The sequence below is a fragment of the Opisthocomus hoazin genome, chromosome 35 (assembly GCF_030867145.1).
Source record: "Opisthocomus hoazin isolate bOpiHoa1 chromosome 35, bOpiHoa1.hap1, whole genome shotgun sequence".
Taxonomy (NCBI): Eukaryota; Metazoa; Chordata; class Aves; order Opisthocomiformes; family Opisthocomidae; genus Opisthocomus; species Opisthocomus hoazin.
The window spans coordinates 3,694,062-3,706,794 of NC_134448.1; the positions used below are offsets into that span (position 1 = coordinate 3,694,062).

Sequence of the window (12,733 nt, forward strand, 5' to 3'; positions counted from 1 at the left end):
TTTTTGCCCCATTTCCGGCGTTTTCCGGCGGACGGACCCGTTTCCGGCGTGTTCTCCCCCAGGATCACTCCATTCCCAGCCTTCTCCCATGGCTCTGGGGGTTTTTTTTGGGTTGAAAAAAGCTGATTAAAGGCATGTGGCTTGGCCCCGAGGGGTGGGGCTGAATGTGGTTGGGGGGGCGGGGCCTGGGTCCAATCCACAGGGGGGCGTGGCCTCCCCACCTACCACAAAGACGCAGAGATGGGAGAGGTTGGGGTCTTGAGCCAGTCAAGCCCCGCCTCCCCCCAGAGGCCAGTTAGCTTCCTGCTAGCTCTTGATTGACAGGGGCTGACAGCCAATGGTGCTGACGTGCCTGATTGGTGTGAGGGAGGAGCTGGGTGGTGCCAGGAGGCGGGAGAAAGGGGGTCCTATCGTGCGGTGGGGTGGGGTGAATGGCGGCTGCGCCAGCCAATGGGCAGTGGTGGCCATGAGAGGCGGTGTTGAGGCAAAAACCCGCCCCCCAGAGCACAGAGACGGCAGCGGTTGGCTGTGAGCTGAGATGGGCAGCGTGGCTCAGCCAATGGGGCGTCGAGGGAGGCTGAGGAGGCTCCTGAGGAGAGGTGAGGAGGAATGGCAGCTGGGGGGGGGGGCCCAGACCAGACCACCCGGCACCTCCAGTGCCCTCCCAGTACCCCCCAGTGCTGGGACTGGGCTGTGTCTGTGCCCCAGTGCCCTCCCAGTACCCACCTAGTGCTGGAACTGGGCTGTATCTGTGCCCCAGTACCCACCTGGTAATGGAACTGGGCTGTATCTGTGCCCCAGTGCCCTCCCAGTACCCCCCCAGTGCTGGGACTGGGCTGTGTCTGTGCCCCAGTGCCCTCCCAGTACCCACCTAGTGCTGGAACTGGGCTGTGTCTGTGCCCCAGTGCCCTCCCAGTAGCCATCTGGTGCTGGAACTGGGCTGTGTCTGTGCCCCAGTGCCCTCCCAGTATCCCCCCCGTGCTGGAACTGGGCTGTGTCTGTGCCCCAGTGCCCTCCCAGTATCCCCCCCAGTGCTGGAACTGGGCTGTATCTGTGCCCCAGTGCCCTCTCAGTACCCCCCAGTGCTGGAACTGGGCTGGGTCTGTGCCCCAGTGCCCTCCCAGTACCCCCACACTGCTGGGACTGGGCCATCTCCCTGTCCTAGTGCTCCCAGTTAGCCTCCCAGTGCTGGGACTGGGCTGTCTCCCTGCCTCAGTGCCCTCCCAGTACCCCCCAATACTGGGACTGGGCTGTCTCCATGCTCCACTGCTCCTACTGTTTGCCCAGTACCCCCAGTGCTCCCATTAGCCTCCCGGTGCCCTCCCAAGTGCCTCCTAGCCCAGTGCTTCCAGTGTCCCCCATACCCTCCTCAGCCCTAGAGCTGCCAGTAACCCACAGCCCACACTCCCAGCACCCTTCCAGCAGCCCCCAGCCTACTTCCCCAGTGTTCCCAGAGCCCTCCCAGTGACCCCCAGTCTCTGCCACCAGAGCCAACTGCTCCGCTGAACCCCACACAGACAGGCACTGCCCCCCTCCCAGCCCCTTTCCCTGCTAGAAATGGGCATTTTGGCTAAATTAACAATTTTTTATCGAGGGCAGACCCGTCAGCTCTGCCACTGGTCGATATTTTTTGTGGTTATCGAAAAATGTCCAAAACCAACCTAAAACCAGTTTCGCTTTCTGCCACGGGGCCTTTTTTTATCGATTTTTTTTTTTTTTTTTACAGTGAATTTCTCAAGCCCAGCTCAAATGTCCTGATTTTTTTTTGGGGGGGGTGGAACAGAGCTCTCACAGTTAATTTTCAACCCAGAAAGGGAATTTCGTTAACTCGTAACAAATCATTGCGTTTCCACTGATCGATATGGTATAAATTCCCCCAAAAAACAACCATTTTTTAGCTTATAATCCTTTAAAAAATGAGCGTTACGATCATGCCCTGGTTTTAAGAGGATTCCTTCAATTCCTGGAATTTCCAGCTGCCGGGGTGGATATCGCAGGGTGTTTTTATTTATTCGGGGTGAAAAAAGACCGAACAGTGCACACTGCTTTTCTCAGGAGAAAAATATGAAGTTTTATTGGGTGATAACGTGCTGAATTAAGAGATGTATAAATTAGCAGAATTGGGGTTTGGGGGTTTTTTTTTGGCTGTGGGGCCACAGCCGGACAGAGACAGGGGCTGGCGCCTGGGGGAGGGCAGGATAAATATGGAAAAGAGTCTGAAAATGCGGAAAAAAGTCTGAAAATAGGGAAAAAAAACCCTGGATTTTACCGAAATTGTCTTTTCTGAGAGTTCGGCAGAAACGGCGGCGGCGTTGCGGGGGAAAGGAGAAATTCAGCGGCGCTGAGGAACGGGACCATTTTTGCGCTGGTGAGCGGAGTTTTATCCTTTTGGCAGGGTTTATTTTAAGTGCAAATCCCTTTTTTTCACGGTTTGGGGGTCAGGCTTGCAAGGTTGGGGGTCACAGGGATTTTAAGGAATTTTTTTAGGGATTTTCACGTCATTAATAGGTAAAAAAATGGGAGTGTGGAGCCATCAAGGTGTCCTGGTGCCCCCAGAGTTCGTCCAGCTCCCAAGATGGGAATTTTAAAATACACCTTTTTTTTTTTTGAGGGGGGGGGGGGTGGAAACATGTTGAAAATTATGCGGAAACAGGAAAAGAAAAAAATCACGTCGAAGTCAGCAGTTCCAGGACTTTTCGCAAATCCAGTGGTTGGAGCGGGAGCATCGGTCATCATGCCAGATGCCGCCAGGCCCGATGCTGCCGCAGTCTTTCTGGTCCTTGTCTTTGTTCTCCTTCCACGTGTTGAAGTAGCTGGAGAAAGAAGGAGGAAAAGCAGCAGAAAAGGGAAAATAATAAAGTATTAAAAACGAGCGCCACGGCAGCGGAGCAGAAGAACTAAAATTTGTATTTTTGAGGCAAGGAGACCGCTAAAATCTCCTTTTTTTTTTTTTACCACCGGCAAGAAAACGCTCTGATAACACCATTTTTCCACTGCAAACCCTTTGACTTCTCGAAAACGACCAGAAAATGAAGTTTCGGTGGGTCAGCTCCGCCTTTTTCCAATTATTTTCTGATTATTTTCTGGTTTCAGGAAATCCCTCGGGGGAATTTTTACCTGATGCTTGTACGTTCGCCATTAGTCCAGACCCAGATGCCTTCTTCCAGCTGATCCGTCACTCCCAGCCAGTACGTTCTGCTGCTGTTAATGTTGTCCTTCAGAAACTCCTAGAAAAGCAGAATTGGTTAAAACAGCCCCAAAAGCAAGAATCTGGGGATGAGGGAGCATCTCGAGGTGTTTGGCGAAGAAGATGAGGTCATCACCGTGATACCTCAGCAGCGTTTTTTCGTAAAGAGTGAACGATTTGGGGGTATTAAAGCAAAACGCGCACACGGCACTCCGGAAAGGAGATGTTGACCTTTTTTGCTCCATTTTTAGCACTTTTTCCTAAAAACGGGAAGTCATAGTTGACTGAACGCGGCTTGGCCATCGTCACTTCTCTCCGTTGCTAAATAACTCAGAGCTCCACAGCCAGTCTTGGCTAATCTGAGCCCGAAAAAAGAGGTTTTGGAGTTGCTGTGTTTGCCAGAGTGGGGATTCTCCGAGAAAATGGGTATTTTGGGGCGCTGTTAGATGAGAAACTGGTTATTTTTCCCTCGCGAGCGTCCGCCTGACCTGCTCCAGCTCCGAGTTGACGATGACCAGGTGAGCGCCTTGGTCGGCACAGCTCTCCTTCGCGTCCGCCCAGCTCATCATCTCCGTCGAGAAGGAGTAGCAGCTCTTCTCGAAGATCTTCCAACCGGCTGAGCACTTCTTGTTGTCCAGGATGGATCTGCAGATCAGCGCTGGGAAGATGAGAAACCCCCCCAAAACCCAGGCGAAAATCAGGTTTTCTCTACCACCAGCAGGATGACGTCTCAAAATGGCCATAAATCACCCAAATTTTCCATCCCTGAGACCGCTGTGGTCTTTCTGGGCTTAAAACCAAGGGGGGTTTCTCTCCTGGCCCACAACGATGAGAGGGCGTCAAGACAGAGACGGTGGCTTTACCTGTGATGTCCTGCAACTCCTCATAGTATTTGTGCATCCCGCTCTGCATCCGCATCTGTTTCCGTTGGGTCTCCGACAGCTCCTGCCGCACTGGGGAGCGCAGCAAGGTGAGCAGCCGCCGCCAGCCCCATGCCCCCCACTTTTTCCTCCTTTCCCCCCTTCATTTTGCCCAAATCCCGAGCTCTTTCCCTCTGGATTTGTTACTTTTTCACATGTAGATATCTCAATCAGGGTTGAAAAATCTCTGCTGTCACCGGCCGCCAGCTTTGCTGCATGGTTTTTTTCCCTCTTTGGGTGACATTTTGCTGCAATATCACCCAGAATATCATTTAATTAATTGCTCATTTGGCAGAAGTTAAGGATTCGGCTCATTATATTTGACTTTTGCAGAATTTTCCGGAGGATTTCTCCCCTTCCCACAACCTGCCACAGAGATAACGGGATGGATTTCCCACCTGGCAAGATCCCAATCTGCAACCAGGATAAATCCCGCAGTATCCCAAGGGCTGATTTGCTCCTATATCCACCCTTCTGGGGCTAATTCCTTTGGTATCGGGGCACGAGTGTAGTCAGTGCCCGATCTACACCGTTACCCTGGTGTAATTCCCGGTGGAAATCAGAAATAAGTCGGTCAAAGTCAGTGTCGCTTCGCTAAGAGTTGGAGCAGAACCAGGAGCCGCTCGGAAAAAAAACAATTAAATTTTTCCTTAATTTACAGCAGGTGGCAAAAACCGGCGCCAGAAAAGAGCGAAACGCTCTAAAAATTGGTGTCTCCCATCGGCCGTTCAACTTCACCGCGGGGACGGGAGGCCGAGGACCTACCATTGATGTGATTCTCCGAGTAGTTTGACTTCAAGAGCTCTAACTCTGCCATGATTTCCACCTCTGAAATGAAAATGAAGAAAAAAAAGCCCAGTTGGATCATACCGAGGAATCCCCAGTGGCATAATAAATCTCCCGGATTCACAGCTTTTTTGGGCCGAGTGGGGAATTTCAGAGCGGATTCAAAATTTTCCCAATTTACAGCTTTTTCTGAGTGGCGTGGGGAATTCCAGAACAGATTTACTCCGGGTTTACACCCTGTAGCAAACGGGGAGCGCCATCGAGGCAGGCAGAAGGAGGCAGCGCCCAGACGTAGCACCCTGGAGGCGATTTGGTGAGAAAACCCAAAAAAATCACGAACTGGGGTGGAATTCAAACCAAGATGTGGCGACGGTTGGGTTTTAGCCCCAGAGGGACGCTTAAAGCACGGTGTGGACAAGCCACATGTTATTCTTAACAGTGAAAATGTGAAATTTTTTGGGGGGGGGGGGTGTTTTAACCAAACCAGTTGCTTCCCAGCCCATCTGGGATCCTTCCGGAGACACTCACGCTTCATCATGGCCAGCGTGAAGAACAGCACCCACGCGGCGAAGCTCAGCGCTACCAGGACATAGAGGACGGTGACCGATGCCATCCTGCGGCTCCGTCCCCTGCCACCACTGGACTCTGGGTCACCTGCAGGGCAGCGTGGGGGGAATCGGGGAGGAATCCCAGCTTCCTGGGTCTGGATCCAGCCAAGCTTTCCGGTGTGGGATAGCAGCATCGGTCAAGAACGACTCACCCTTTTGGGAAGGGTTTGGAGACGCCGGTTTCCCTGCGAGGATGTAAACCCCTGTTGGGAGGAAGGAAAGAGTCACTGGGTGATGGTTTTGGGGTGTTTTAGGTCAAAACCCCACCCCACGGAGGTCCTCAACCGCACAGACAACGTGGAGAGAGGAGGTGGGTGCTACCTGTGCCTGCTTTGCTCCTCTGGCTCTGCAGATCTTCCTTGGCCACCGGCAGCTGGCGGCCACGATCTGACTCCGACAGGGACACGTCGTCGTAATCGTCCTCGAAGCTGTCCGGGGACGCTACACGAGAGGCAAAAACGGGTGAAAAACAGAGTTTTTACACCAACTGGGAATCTCAGACATGAACAATCACCTCAGTCCTTCAGCAAGCATGAAAAACGCAATTTCCCTTCACCTTTAGCAAATCCACAGCACCTCCAGCAAGGTTTTTACACCCTCTTCTCAATATATATTGATTTTATTGGTTTTACAGAGTTTTACAGCGTCACTCCGCTCTTTCGGAGCCAGGTTCTCCCCTCAGCTGCAAATCTAAGCAATTCTGCCGAAGTCTGCAGCTCTCCGTGGTGGGAGGGGGTGAATTTGAGCCCGCAAAGGTGCAAACGCCGGCTCTGAGAGTGAGGATGGAGCGATCAATTCCCCCTCGATTCCCCCCCTCCCATCCTGGGCGGATTTTCAGGATATTTTTGGGGCAATTTGATCCCGTTTGACAGGAGGAACCAAATGCGGCGAGAAATGCCGCGTATAGCAAGTCACATTTGACCAACCGAGCTGAAAAACAAGTCCAGTTCGGCCTCAGGGAGCCACCTACAGCAGTTCTGCTTTCCATCTGCACTACAAAAAAGCCTGAAAAGGTGAAAAAACGATGATTTACCTGGTCTGAAGTCACCCACGGCTGCTGTATTCCCAGCAACGGAGTAAATTCCTGCCAAGAAAAGAGAAGAAAAAGAGCATTGATAAGGGGAGGGGAGGATCCTCAAAACCACTGCCGGCGCTTCTTCTAACCTCGTTGCCACCAGCAAGGAAGTTGCCGATGCTTTTTTAAGGCCCGGTGAGGAGTTTACACCTGAAATTGGGGCAAAATCTGGAGATTTAGGGACTCCTGAGCGAAGGGCGGGACCCGCACGACTCTGAGCATCCCAAAGGCCCTGCTCTGTACCACAGCAGTGCCCCGCCAGCGTACTTGGATGCTGCCGCTCTTCACCAAGGCACCCGCCAGCCCCAAAAACACATGCCAAGGACACATCAAGGACACAGAGAGGGCGTTCTCCCCAATTTTACCTGCTTGTCTCACCAGCCGCTTGGTGGGCGCCGGCGGTGGACCCAACCAGTTGCCGTAAGTCTCTTGCCGGGCCATGTTTTACCAGGGAAAGTAGCCGCGCAGGCGCCCGGCGAGGAGCTAAACCCCTCGGCGCACACCCCGGCACACCCCTTGCCGCCTCCAGCACCCCATTTTGGCTGGCGGTTCAGCCCTGAGGTTTCAGTTCCTTCTCCGCGCCGGGGCAGCAGTGACATGCAAATGGGCGGCGAAACAACGGTGAGACTGCACTCTTCGCCGTGCAAAAAAAACAAAACAAAACAAAACAAAAAAATACACCTTTTCGGTGGACTGTGGCATCTGGTGAATTTGGGGATGATGAGTCGGTTTTGGGGGGGAGAGACGGTGATGCCGTGAGAGCTCTGCTCCCGGCGGGAATTTGAAGGCAGCTGTGTCGCGTTAAATGGTTTCAAGGAGTCTGGTAAGTGGTGAGGAGGGGGGAAAGTCCTCCCGTTGAGTCACAAGGTTCAGAGTGGACCCCCTTGCTTTCTAAACTCCTCCGGGAGAGGAGCCTAGGCGCAGCTGGATCCACTCCTAGTCCCAGACTTGTTCAACGGTTGATGTCTAATGGATTCGGTACGTAGCCACTTATCAGAGTCAACGTTCACCTGCCGGAGCCCTCGCAGGGACTGAGACTGTTTTGCCATGTTGAAAGAATGGGTAATTTATTCAAGCAATGGCTATCATGGTGCATTTATCAACAGCAATCCCAAATTTATCTACAAAAATTGAGCTCGAGTGAATAGTTCAGCACTTTAGTTCATAATATTTTCCCTTGGATGCATCCAACAATATCAAAGGTGAGACTCTTACCAAAAAGTCATCCCTTCTTGTGGGGGTAGAGAGGTTGAGGCCCTTCGGCCTGTCCGTCAGGTGAGGTTTTCTTTTGACAGGTCCTCCAAAAGAGGGTTTGCGAGTACTGATTTTACACCTTCGAAAAAACCTTCAGTGGGTCTTGGCGAAATGGGATGAAGTCAATCACCACACGTCAGTCGGGTCTTGGCGCAGCACGTCGTGGTGTCGGAAGCCGGACTGAGAGGTTCGGTGCGTCCTCGGGGAGCTTGGTCTGGTCTTACGGGGTCTTTCGTTCTTTAACTGAAGCATCTGGCTGTTTGGCCTCCGCCTCACCCCGTGTGCCACGGAGTTGATATGAAAGTTGAATCACCACCCATTAAATTCTGCTAAGATAAGCAAAGTTGGTTGTTCATGTCGAACCACACCCTTGAGTTAACTCCTCGCTGTTCGACACAGGAGTCTGAGCGAGTCCCCCTCCGGCATCGAGAAGTCCGGCATCCCACAAGCTTCCATGTGGCTTTGGGTTTTTTTTTAGGGATTACAGATAAAACTGCCACAGTGGCACCTACGGGTGTTAAGAACCATGCAGAGAAAATCCCAGCTCTTCACCGGAGCGGCGGTCTGTGCCGGGAGGGGAATCCAGCGGTGCGGCCTTTCGGCAGAGCAGGCGTCTCGCTTCGGCACCCACGAGTCGGGGGATTTGCATACACGCCCTGAAAACACGCTGGCACGCCGTCTTCGCTGGTCTCTCTTCCCTTTTTGGGGGCATTTCTTACCTAAACCCTGGGAAAAAAGGTGCGTACCGACCCTCCTCAGCACCGCGTCAGCTCGATTTCTGTGGGTTGGGTTCGAATCGTAATCGTAGCGCTTTATTTATTCTTTTTTTTTTTTTCCTGATTAACCAGCAAGCGATACATCGAGCCGCAGCACAGCAGGTAAACGGCCCACGAAATATTAACAAACGCCCCAAAAATCTCTAAATGCCCTCCCCCGAAGAGTTGACCCCCTTACACCCTCCGCCACAGCGCTGCGCCCACCGCTTTTGGGATGCGGGGTCCCCATTTTTGGATGCCTGTTTTCCCCAGACCCTCTTGTTATCACCCTGCGCTTGGTTACGCTGGATTTTTACTGGTTTTCCCCCATTTTTAAGCTGCGGTGAGGTGAGCAGGAGGCGTGGGGGAAACCGTTAGCAGCTGCGCTCGCAGATCCAGGCCTCGCTGTTGGAACAGGTAGCGTCGTTCCAGTGGCCGCTGGAGTAGATGGTGACACAGTCCTCGCCGTGGTGGCCCACGTTGTTGGGTTCTCCGCTGTTCCAGAACCTGGGAGGGCGGAGCACACCGCTTTGGGTGGAAAACTCCCCGTTTGGGAACTCATTCAGTTCTAGGGGTTTTCTTTTAACTAGGGGGGAGTCAGGCAGAGAGCACACTGGCCCCACAGCATCTCCCGGGGAGGGCAACGGCCCCCAAAAAAAACTTCCCCCCCCATTTAATGCCACAATGCAATATCAGTGATATTTTTTTCCCATTTCCCCCTTGTTTAACGGGGGAAAACAGCTCCGTTTTAATCGCGGTGCTTTTCCCAAAATCCCAAGAATTAGGAGATCTGTTAGAAATAACCCCTTCAACTCAGGGTGTGGGGACTCGGTCGGGAACCAACCGAGCTCACAGGGGAACTGCACAGGCGCTGCAGCTCCTTGCACATCCCCAGCTGGGTTTTCCGCCCGAAAACCACAGCGAAATTGGGAGAAAAAAGCCAAAATCAGGCCTGCAGCGGCAGCTCCTCTTCCCTTTCCCTCCACCCAGGATTTTCAGGTGCCGCGGGAGTATGAAACTTCTTTCTGTGCTTTTTAAGCACTAAACCAGAGCGGACGACTGCGCTAATGAGGGTGTGGTGCCTTATTTTGAGCAAAAAAGGGGGCGAGGGAGAACAGAGCTGATTTTTAGGGGGGCAATTTACCCTCCGATGAGGCTAAAAACGTACGTGAGAGAGAGGGAGCGGCCGTCCACCCACTGCCAGTCGCCTTCTTTGTGCGCGTCGGTCAGGCCCAGCCAGAACACCCGATTGCCCATGATGTGATTTGCCAGAAATTTCTGCAAACAAAGCAGGGAAAGGAAGAAAAAAAAGAAAGAAAGAAGTGTCGGGAGGGGAAGTGGAAGGTGACAGCAAAGGGATTCAGTGGCGCCGAGGCCAGCGCCGGCAGTCGGTGATGTCAGGGAGCCCGTCCCTTGAGGGGCGAGCTGTGACGTGCCACCAGCATGACCAAAAAAATGCAATGTTTCCCATCGGAAATGGAAAAAAAGGCATTGAGATGTAGAAGACTTGGAGGGAGAAGCTTTAAAAAAAGCTGGAAAATTTGGGCCGGTGAAAGCAGCCCAAAGAAAGGAGGTGGGGATTGTCTAAATTGAGGTGGAAAAGCCAATTTCTGCCCAGTTTAGATTCTATTTCTGTAGCTCGTTCTGTAATTCTGTAATTTCTCAACGACTTTAATAATTTCTAAACAATTTCTATCATTCCTACATGACGGTGAGGAGGGGTCACCGCTGAGGCACGGTGGCATCCCCCCTGCTTTTTCCCAAAAAACCCCTTCAACCACGCCAGCCATTTTGGGGACAGATTCATGCAATTTTGCCAAATTACTTCAGAACCAAGCAGGAACCTCAATAGGTTGCGTTTTCCGCTCGCTGCAAGGCAGCCTTGAGTCGCCCATGCTTAACCTCCAGCTTTCCATTGGTGGGGTTGGAGTCTGATATTCCCCTAAACTCACAAAATCTGGGGGTTTTTTCACTTTTTACAGGATTTCCCAGCTTACGTTCTCCTGCTCGCTGTCGATGACGGCCAGGTGGGCGTTGAAGCCGGCGCAGAAGTCTGCAGCGCTCGGCCAGGGTTTGGTGGTGTCGGAGAAGAAATAGCAGGTTTTGGCAAACTGCTGCCAGCCGGCAGGACAACTCGTGCAGAGAATTTCTATGGGGAAACGGGGGAAAAAAAGGAGGAGAAAGCATGGGCGAGGGCAAAGGGACGCCCACCGGCTGAGCCCGACTGCTACCCCTCACCTGAGAGGTTGCGCGTCCCCTCCAACGCCGCGTCAAGAAGTGCCGACGCGCGGCTCTGCTCCTGCTTCACCTCCGCCAGCTGCCGCAGCACTGGCTCCAGCGTGTCCCTTTCCTCTGCCGGGGGAGAGAAGAAAAGGTAATTTAGCTGTCGCAAAAACCTGAAAAACCTGGATTTTATCTCCTTTCCCCTTTTTCCTTTCTGTCCCGGTTTACACCGTGACTTTCGTTGCGTGTTTTCCTGGTGCAAGTTACCGTTCCCTAAACTTCAGGCAGTGAAACCTCGAAGCTTTTGTCGAACGGGCTTTTTATTGCGCTTGCCGATGGGCTGAGAAAGCCTTTTTTCTGTTAATACTCTACTTCATGATATCTCAGGCTCATTAAGATCGGCTGTGTGCGCTCCCTGTGCGCATTTTAGGAATCTCTGAAGCATCTACCCAATACCACGTGGTTTAGGAATCGAGGAGAAAGACCAAATTGAACAATTTTCCATCGAAATCAGGCTCTCACCCAGGACACGGACGCGATCCGACAGCTCCTTCCCGCACCCTGCTTTGCACTGCGTCATCTTCCACCGCGCGTTCTCCACTTCTCGCGACACTGGAAGGAGGAAAAACTCCGCTTTTGACCCCGTTTCGATGCTGCCTGCGCCTGGTATTCGGGATTCTGCCCATATTTCCCAAAAAAAATGCCTTTTCCTTGGCGTACCGTTCAGAAGTCGGCTGTGAATCACCTCGAGCTCGGCAGACAGCTGTTGATCTAAGAGGAAAAGAAGAGAAACCTCAGAACAAGTCCCAACTGTCTCTATCCTGATGGAAAGTGGCTTCAGTTCAGTTTTTGCTGGAAGAAGCGTCCTGGGAAGTGCTGGGAGGGGGGAAATCCGTGCGGATATTGAGGATGCAGCGGGTGCCAGGGAGCCATTTTGGGGCGAGGTGTCGTACCGAGGGCGTGCTGGACCTCCGAGAGGTTGTGCCACGCTGTCGCGTGGCTGTTCTCGCTCCGCGTCCGGGCTTGTTCCAATGCCTCCCACGCTGCAGATACTGGGGGAGGAGAAAAGAGGGCTCGTCTTCACTCTGCATACCACCCCGGAGAGTTCACGGTCTGCAAAAAGGCCTTCAGTCCTAACTCGAGCCAGTTTTTGCTCCATTCGCTGGTGTTTTCCCCCAAATTGTGCCCACCCCGTGCTGAGCGGGAGTGATCGGAGCAAGAGGCACGCGGCGGACTCACCTCTCTGGAGATTCACGATGGCGAGAGTCGTGAAGAGCACGAAGGCGAGGGCCAGAAGCACGTACAGCAGCGTGATGGCTCTCTCTGGAGAAAAGGCTAGAAGGGACAGCACTGAGGGGGGTGAAATGGGGTGAGGTGACCCCGAATAACTCCCCCCCCCAGCAGATATTTTCTGAAAGAAAAGCACAAAGAGGAGATATCCCCCCCAAAAACCACCTTTCAAGTGGCTCCACCACCTTTTTCTCCACGCTGAAACCTCTTTTTCCTAAATTGTGAACCGACAGAGGAACCAGGCCTCAAAACTTGGCTATAATTTCGGCAAAAGACCGGTTTAAAGATCTGAAACTCTCCAGTTTCGTGTCTCTGGATCCCCAAAGCCGCTCCCTCACCCCGATACCTCCTTTAGGCACTTTCCTCCGGTCTTGCTTCTCCACCTCCATCCTCGCGTCGAAATCCCATTTCTTGTAGGTGCCGACGGCACCTTCGCTTTGTGACATCTCTGACCCTTTTTCGATATCGGCCCAATTTATGCGGTGGGGAAAGACGCATCATCTGATAGTGGGTGGGGAAGGAAATGCTCACATTTCATAATTCTGATTTCCTAGGAAAAAAAAAAAAAAATCTGCAGACTCAAGAGCTTTCGAGCAGCTGAGGCGCTTGGGCAGCTGCCCGCCACGTGTCACAGC

At 52.7% G+C, this 12,733-nt stretch overlaps 2 protein-coding genes and 1 long non-coding RNA gene across 4 annotated transcripts; 1 reads left to right on the plus strand and 2 right to left on the minus strand.

Annotated features, from left to right (window-relative positions):
• Window positions 1–2,046: 2,046 nt before the first annotated feature.
• On the minus strand, window positions 2,047–7,030 carry LOC142365273 (CD209 antigen-like protein A). Its single transcript, XM_075445923.1, has 10 exons — window positions 6,942–7,030; window positions 6,535–6,585; window positions 5,823–5,942; window positions 5,654–5,704; window positions 5,422–5,547; window positions 4,873–4,935; window positions 4,051–4,140; window positions 3,676–3,845; window positions 3,118–3,227; window positions 2,047–2,813 (listed from the first exon to the last, which is right to left on the minus strand). Exons 1-10 carry the CDS (start codon window positions 7,015–7,017, stop codon window positions 2,678–2,680), a joined length of 993 nt encoding a protein of 330 aa, XP_075302038.1. The 5' UTR covers window positions 7,018–7,030; the 3' UTR covers window positions 2,047–2,677.
• On the plus strand, window positions 2,281–7,211 carry LOC142365274 (uncharacterized). The gene is made up of 3 exons (XR_012766412.1): window positions 2,281–2,368; window positions 3,094–4,157; window positions 4,769–7,211. It is a non-coding gene; the product is annotated as an uncharacterized LOC142365274 (long non-coding RNA).
• Window positions 7,212–8,605: 1,394 nt separating this feature from the next.
• Window positions 8,606–12,561, minus strand: LOC104332201 (C-type lectin domain family 4 member G-like). 2 transcript variants are annotated; one of them, XM_075445925.1, is made up of 9 exons: window positions 12,445–12,561; window positions 12,048–12,143; window positions 11,762–11,860; window positions 11,529–11,579; window positions 11,331–11,420; window positions 10,824–10,937; window positions 10,583–10,734; window positions 9,754–9,863; window positions 8,606–9,092 (listed from the first exon to the last, which is right to left on the minus strand). In XM_075445925.1, exons 1-9 carry the CDS (start codon window positions 12,542–12,544, stop codon window positions 8,960–8,962), a joined length of 945 nt encoding a protein of 314 aa, XP_075302040.1. In that variant the 5' UTR covers window positions 12,545–12,561; the 3' UTR covers window positions 8,606–8,959. The 2 variants fall into 2 exon arrangements, with proteins under 2 accessions (XP_075302040.1, XP_075302039.1); XM_075445924.1 differs by having other exon boundaries at window positions 12,048–12,158.
• Between the last annotated feature and the right edge of the window lie 172 nt (window positions 12,562–12,733).

Bases quoted from the DNA above. Each gene is read 5' to 3' on its own strand.
- LOC104332201 (XM_075445924.1), bottom strand. From the start codon at position 12,544: ATGTCACAAAGCGAAGGTGCCGTCGGCACCTACAAGAAATGGGATTTC. The intron at 9,864-10,582 runs GTAAGCTGGGAA...CTTTGTTTGCAG, and splicing joins TCGACAGCGAGCAGGAGAAC to AAATTTCTGGCAAATCACAT. The intron at 9,093-9,753 runs GTACGTTTTTAG...CCGCCCTCCCAG, and splicing joins GGCCGCTCCCTCTCTCTCAC to GTTCTGGAACAGCGGAGAAC.
- LOC142365273 (XM_075445923.1), bottom strand. From the start codon at position 7,017: ATGGCCCGGCAAGAGACTTACGGCAACTGGTTGGGTCCACCGCCGGCG. The intron at 4,141-4,872 runs GTAGGTCCTCGG...TGCGCTCCCCAG, and splicing joins CTCGGAGAATCACATCAATG to TGCGGCAGGAGCTGTCGGAG. The intron at 3,846-4,050 runs GTAAAGCCACCG...TCATCTTCCCAG, and splicing joins GGAGTTGCAGGACATCACAG to CGCTGATCTGCAGATCCATC.